At 46.7% G+C, this 6,986-nt stretch overlaps 1 protein-coding gene across 1 annotated transcript in view; it reads right to left on the bottom strand.

Moving 5' to 3' along the window:
- Positions 1–6,986, bottom strand: part of LOC107123182 (acetyl-coenzyme A synthetase 2-like, mitochondrial) — a 40,746-nt gene that overhangs the window by 11,345 nt on the left and 22,415 nt on the right. Inside the window, exons 9-12 of the mRNA XM_015426369.1 lie at positions 6,321–6,433; positions 5,755–5,881; positions 3,128–3,255; positions 2,124–2,187 (exon numbers count right to left, since the gene is read on the bottom strand). Of these exons, the coding sequence (XP_015281855.1) occupies positions 2,124–2,187; positions 3,128–3,255; positions 5,755–5,881; positions 6,321–6,433 (432 nt within the window). The remainder of the gene's footprint in view (positions 1–2,123; positions 2,188–3,127; positions 3,256–5,754; positions 5,882–6,320; positions 6,434–6,986) is intronic.

Below are 6,986 nucleotides of genomic sequence, written 5' to 3'. Positions count from 1 at the left end.
GCCATGCGAATGTCCATCATCCCCGGTAGGGCTTCCATCACATCATGCACAGTTCTCATCAGGTCCCTCACCGACTGCTCTAGCTCGTTGAGGTGCTCACCAGTCTCCTCCTCCGGGATTTGTTCCCCAGGTCGGTATCCCGGAGGTGGCTCATAGTCCCCTTCACTTGGAGGCGCCGATGCTCCCTCTCCAAATGGTTCATACATCCAATCCTCAGTGTCACGGAGGATCGTCCGGTACTTCCCGGCAACAGCCGGCTTCTCCGCATCGGGAACTAGTCCTTTGTCGAACAGACTCTCTCGAAGTCCACTGCCTCGGCGGGAGTAAACCTCCCTGGTGCCCTTGGCATTATACAAAGTCCAATCCTCCTGCATTGGTGTCTGCCGCGGGCCCCATTGCGAAGGGGTCGGAGGCGGCCAAGACAAGTATGCAGGTAGCCGGGGAATCGTTCCCCCCACCGCACCCAACGAAGATGCGGCCGTCGTGGTGATCAACGTTGTGGAGGTCGTTGGGACCGATCCCGCGTCCCCCTCCGTGTTAGGTGTGGTTCCCTCTGCCCCGCTCATGATCTCGCCAGACTCGGGACGACAGGAACGATGAGAGTTCTAACAATATGTTGGATCCCCAAGCATCGAGAATAAATCCATGTTTTCAAGAAAAGCAAAATTTATTTCAAAGCATTGGAAAGACACTCAAACACGTTCTTTGTTAGAACTGACTACAAACGGTTAGGGCAAGCATAATAAAGGGATTTGAAACAGGTACAGAACCAATGGGTCACTTTCCCGCTGGCGGGTGAACGAAAACGGTTTCGCGCTCATTCCCTGAGAACCAGGCTAACTCCAGACATAACACAGGTGCAGTTCCCAGGCTCTAAAAGCAACAAGCTGGCAGTGAAGCGAACTCCCCCAATACATCCTCCAGTTGTTTGGCTTAGGCATTACAGCAAAATAAAATACTGGCGAACAGGCAGGGGGGGGGGGGTGAGCAACTGTACAAAGATACAAGTAACACAGAACACCATGGCAGCTTGCTGACACTCATGCCGCTTGTGGAAAAAAATTAAAATTTGAAACAATGAGGCGAAAAGTAATTAGCGGAGCTTGTACACTGATGAAGGGGGGAGGATGGCGGAAGGTGCAGAGTGGGCAGATCAGCCTCAATGTGAGTGGGGGAGTGACCTTCAAGGCAGTGTTCCCTCTAAACTGTAGAGTCTCGTGAGCAAAAATTCTGCTTTTTGAGCTACTGGCATTAAAGTTGTGAGCGAGCAATTTGGCCGCTGCATAAATTAAGTTTGCTCTGGAGCCGTCCTTCCTGAGCCAAGACAAAAATCTGTGAGCTGGAGGCTAAAAAACTGTGAGCTAGCTCATACTAACTCAGCTTAGAGGGAACACTGCTTCAAGGGGTGCCAAAAGGGTGGTGGTGGGGAACCTGAGGGAATCTGTATGTACCTTTGGCTTGGAAGCTGAACAAGGGGGAAATTGGCACAAAAGTACTCTCAGAAAACCAGGGGAAATGGCGACCAGCAAGCGAACTGAGCACTGAAGGGAGGAAAATCAATGCAGAATGAAAAAGAAAACCCAAAGGACATGCAAAGTGAAAGCAGTGGAAAACACCCGACAGATCAGCTCCTGCAAGTGAAGTTCCCAAGCACCTCAGGGTCCCAGTTTGGACTGAGGCCATGGAATGGAAAAGAGGCTTCACGCCCCACCCCGCTGTTTTCCTGACTCAAAATGGGCTTTAAAAGCTGCCTGCCTACCTGCTGTCTTTCTCTCATCATCCTTCTCCACGCCTACTGTTTGTCTAAAAACAGCCAGTTCCTTCAACGCCTCTAGCCATGGGTATAACCAGGCACCAGCTCCTGTTCTAAAGAGCCTGCTAGCTCAGTGGGATGAGTTGATCCTTCCCTTCTGTGTCTGGAGTGGATGTAGAATACGCAAGCCAATATTCCACAGGAGAACTCTCTCACGTTGCAGTTCCCAGTGGAGGTGGAGCCCACAAGAAGCAGCCTAACTAGACCAACAATGCAACTCAAAGCATATTCCAAAGCATGTCCCCCTTGAGCTCAGCTGGCTTATCCCTGGTAAATGTGCTTAGGATTGCAATCACAGTCAGGCTCTCACCTTCTCCTTTGATCTCATGAGGACACCCAATCACAGCTGACTCTGCCACAGCACAATGGGTATTCTGGAACACAAAACAGTTTTGTTGTTTTTCTTCAGGGATCCTGATAGGCTGGCATAAACTTGTAGCTCACTTATCTTGGTGTAGTCAAAAGAAAAGGAATAGAATAGAAAGGCCCTGACAGTTCAACCCTTTTTTTACAAATTCTATTAATACATTAGGCACTGGCAGACTGGAACCAAAACATGTCCTAGTATCTTGTTCTACAGGACAACTGTGTGGGCCAAATTCCCACACTGAAACCACACAGCCTGGAAAGCTTATGAGGGAGAAGACACCTAAGTAATGAGTCCTATAAGGGACTTTGGAAAACCAGTGTGGGATAATTGAAAGGAGGAAAAAACATGACTGTTTGTAATGCTAGTCCCCACTGCTGTGGCATCTCCCACAAAAATTGCTCGAACAGATGACCTTCAGTGCCTTCCTAGATGCTCTGCCTTGTAGCATACCTTCATGGACTCCCTGAACTGACTACAGTAAATTCTTAGTTGATTCTCTGAGGTTCCTGTACACTCATATCTGCAAAAGTGTCACAGGTACATTTTGCCTCCAGAGGATGTTTTATATTTCTCAGGCCCAATATATTCTGCATTCAAAATATTCCTAATTACACATCAAGAAAATTCTGCAAGTGAAAATCAGAATTCACTATTTAGTTATTTTTTAAAATGCCAAAGTTGATTTACGTACTTCTGTATCTGAAATGGTTTCACAGTGGCTAAGAGGCTGTTCTTTCCCAAATTACTGCAGAAGGAGCACTGAGAGAGAGAAGCCATGTAACCACAACAGGAGACAGCATAGGCACCCACCCAGCTAGTGGTAACTACCAAGTCATAAAATTTGCCCATTTGCTTAGACTACTGCTGGGGTTCTACAGCGACTTCTATGACAGTGGAAGGTTCTGTGTCATCTGCTGAATTCTATGGATCTGCCCCAGCCTTACCACAACATCTTCTATCTCAGCAGTGCCCAGCCTGTGCCCACTGATATTGATGACATCATCCAGGCGACCTGTCAACTGGTAATACCCTTTGCTTGTCCGATACACTCCATCCCCAGTGTAGAAATATCCTAGAGTGATCAAAGTAAGCCAACAGTTGTACTTTAGTGATTTACTGCAGTGGTTTTCAAACTTTTCTGTGGTACCTCAGCATTCCTCAGAAGGTTATCAGAGATCCTTAAAGAGGAGATAAGCTTCATTAAGAAACAGCCTGTTCTTCAGACAGAACGTCCTCTGCAATCTACGGCTTCATGGAACAGGAAGATGTAGTCTGCTCTCTGGTGCATTAACCATGGTTTGTTTGTTTCTATATTTATACCCTGCTTTATCTTCAGTGGAGACTCAAAGTAGCTTACAACCAATGCTCCCTCTAAGCTGTGGAGTCTTGTAAGCAAAAATTCTACTTTGTGAGCTACTGGCATTAAAGTTGTGAGCGAGCAATTTGGCTACTGCATAAATTAGTTTGTTCTGGAGCCATCCCTTCCTGAGCTAAGACAAAAATGTGTGAGTCAGAGGCTAAAAAAACTGAAAGCTGGCTCACACTGACTCACCTTAGAGGGAACGCTGCTTACAACATCAGCCTCCCTGCCTCCTTCACAACAACCCTATGAAGTACATTAGGATTTAGTTACTTCATTTATGACCCACCATTCTTCCCAGTGTGGACCCAAAGCAACTTACATTGCTTTCTTCTCCATTTTACCTTCACAAAAAGCCTGTGAAGTTGGTTAGGCTGTGGTGTGAGAGAGGCAGAATAGGGGACTTGAACCTGGATATCACAGAGGAGAAGTCTCAGCTAAATCTCTTCACTCTCATATATGGTATTCTGTGTACAGTGAATCTTTTTGTAGGGCATTCAGTCACTTGAGCAGTCTGAAGGGGGAAAGTCCAGACTCAGAATTACCACTTTAGCTGCTGTATGCAGGAATTAGGCCAAAGTGAGTGTCCTGTGAAGTTGGTTAGGCTGTGGTGTGAGAGAGGCAGAATAGGGGACTTGAACCTGGATATCACAGAGGAGAAGTCTCAGCTAAATCTCTTCACTCTCATATATGGTATTCTGTGTACAGTGAATCTTTTTGTAGGGCATTCAGTCACTTGAGCAGTCTGAAGGGGGAAAGTCCAGACTCAGAATTACCACTTTAGCTGCTGTATGCAGGAATTAGGCCAAAGTGAGTGTCCTCAACATGAAATATGCTCAGGAATCCTCTGACATGTAACAGCAGACTTGAAATGTCTCCTTCACAACCAAACCAACTGGAAAATCTTCCCTGAAAGCAGAACATCTTTAAGCCCTTGTGCTAAATAAATGGTAGATACTGAAGCTATTGTAAAAATACTCCCAAGTGCCAACCCATGATTTTCCCCTTATAATGGAAAGAGACCAGCCTCCCTCCCTATAAAATGGTATTTATGTATTTACACGTCATAGTATGCTCACTGCCTCCTGTTTGCTGGCCTCTGTCTGTATCTACACAAATACTAATGCCTGAGGAAGACAAACCAAATCAGAATTCTTATGGACCAGGTATTCCTCCTTCAAGTGGCTTTATGTATGCAAGGGCTCGTGGAACCAGAACAAGGATTGAAATGCAGCTCATTATACTCAGTTACTTATTGTACAGCAGACCTATTTTGAGTCACTTATGTCCACTTGTTGAAAACCAGTTTGCATTCTGATCATTTTTCACTTTGACTACTGCAACCCCCTTTTCACTGGTCTTCTGCCACTGAACCTCAACCTCCTCATCTCACTTTGCAGCTCAAATCACTCACCTTATTATTCTGACCACTGCTGTAGTTCTTAAATCTCCACACAGACTTCCTGTTTGTTCCCAGACACAGTGCAAACTCCTCATCCCTACCTTCAGATTCCTGCATACCTCCTTGACCCTCTGCTGTCGTATCTTCACTCAAGACTTTCACTCTTCCAGCTCTGCCACCCTCGTTCATCTGAGGGTATCCCGCTTGCCCTTTCTCCCTAGCTGCCTTTTACACCTGGGACTTTCCCCCAGGATGTTTGTGCTGTGCCACCTGTCTTCCTTCAAATTCTTTTTCAGAGCTCACTGTGAAGGCCTTGTGCTCCTTCCCTTCTGTACAGGAAGCCTAACCATAAGAAACCAGAACACAGACACTTTCCCCGTGTTTCTTCCCACCTTCAAATCCTTTCCATTGATCACAACTTTAGATTGTGAACTCCTCAGAGCAGGGATCTGCCTTCTTGTAGTCTGTCAAGTACTGTGGACATTGAAGGAGCTGTGCCAATAATTAAAAGGGTCTTTTCCATTATGCAGTTGCAGAGGGAGGTCACTGCCTCAAGCACCTGAATTTCTAACTAGGCAAATGAAAAGAAAGATTGTTTTCCTTTCTGGGCGCACATAGAAGAGAGGGAACATAAGTGATTCAGAATAGGTCTGTTGTACAATAAGTAACTGAGTATAATGAGCTGCATTTCAATCCTTGTTCTGGTTCCAGAAGCCCTTCCATACATAAAGCCAGAAGAATCCTGCCTGCTAACCCACAACCATAGCAACACAATGTTCTCACCCCTCCCCTTTCCCACAAGGCTGTACCTGGATAAGGCATCAGGTAGGTCTCCAGGAATCTCTGGTGGTCATTGTAAATGGTCCTTGCCATTCCTGGCCAAGCCTGAGAGATGCAGAGAGCTCCAGAGACATCATTCTGTCTTAAGACATTTCCCTGATGGAGAAATAAACTATTGCACAATGAGGCTGAAGATAGCTCTTAATCCAGTCCTGATCATGAGGCACTATGGCTGAATGAGTGAGTGCACACTTTGCGTGCTGAAGGGCTCAGAATCAAATCCCTCCCCACCCCCGCACCAGAATTGAAAGGATCTCTGTTAAAGACTTTCCTCTGTCTGAGACCACAGATAGCTGTTGCCAGGCAGAGTAGATAACAGTGAACTACATCTACCAATGTTCTGACTTCGTATAAGGCTGCTTCATACAGTCATATGTAAGAAGACTTCAGCTGTAAGATTCTACTTTATTTTATCATAAAATTCTGTCCTAGGTCACATTTCAACTTGTGGCTCTGACTAGTGTGTGTGAGGGGGGGATTTTTAACATTTTTCTCCAATTTAAAAAATTCCTACGAGCTGAAAAATAAAACGTACCTTGTCATCCATAAGGGACGGACTGATGCCGAACAAGGGTCTCATGGCCATGGCTGGAAGGATCTCAGCTCCTGGGTTTGAAGGACGAGGTGCAATACAGATGCCTCCTGTTTCTAAATAAGACAAAACAAAATTTGTGATACTCTTAAAAGCTAGCCAAGAGGAGTTTCACACTTAGAAAACTTTCCCCTTTTATATGATCTCTGATTTGTGGAAAAAGAAAACATTCCTCTCTTGTGCTCATGCAATCCACAAAGCCTTGGATACTCATAGATCAAACACTTCAAAACTGGCAAATCTATATATCTAATAGCCAACTTGCCCCCTCCGTGCGGATCGCTAAATCAGCACGGAGGGGGCAGCTGGGGGGGAGGGGAGGTTTGTGCACACGTGGGCCAGTCCCCACGTGTGCACAAAAATAAAAAAAGTTAAAAAAAATTTCGGGGGGATGTTTAAATCCCCCCGAAAGTGCAAGAGCGTCTCCTGCGCATGCGCAGGAGACGCTCTGCAGCTGGCCTCGCCGCCGCCGCTGCGCCGCCTCCTCAGAGCGAGCGAGCCAGCCGGCAGGGAGGGAGGGCAAGGAGCCGCCGCCGCCGCCTTCTCGGGGCGAGCGGGCCAGCAAGGTCAAGGAGCCGCCGCCGCCTCCGCCTCCGCCTCAGGGCGGCC

This window comes from Gekko japonicus, unplaced genomic scaffold, assembly GCF_001447785.1.
Source record: "Gekko japonicus isolate JY-2015 unplaced genomic scaffold, Gekko_japonicus_V1.1 scaffold719, whole genome shotgun sequence".
Taxonomy (NCBI): Eukaryota; Metazoa; Chordata; class Lepidosauria; order Squamata; family Gekkonidae; genus Gekko; species Gekko japonicus.
This window is presented reverse-complemented; position numbering and strand designations above follow the sequence as displayed.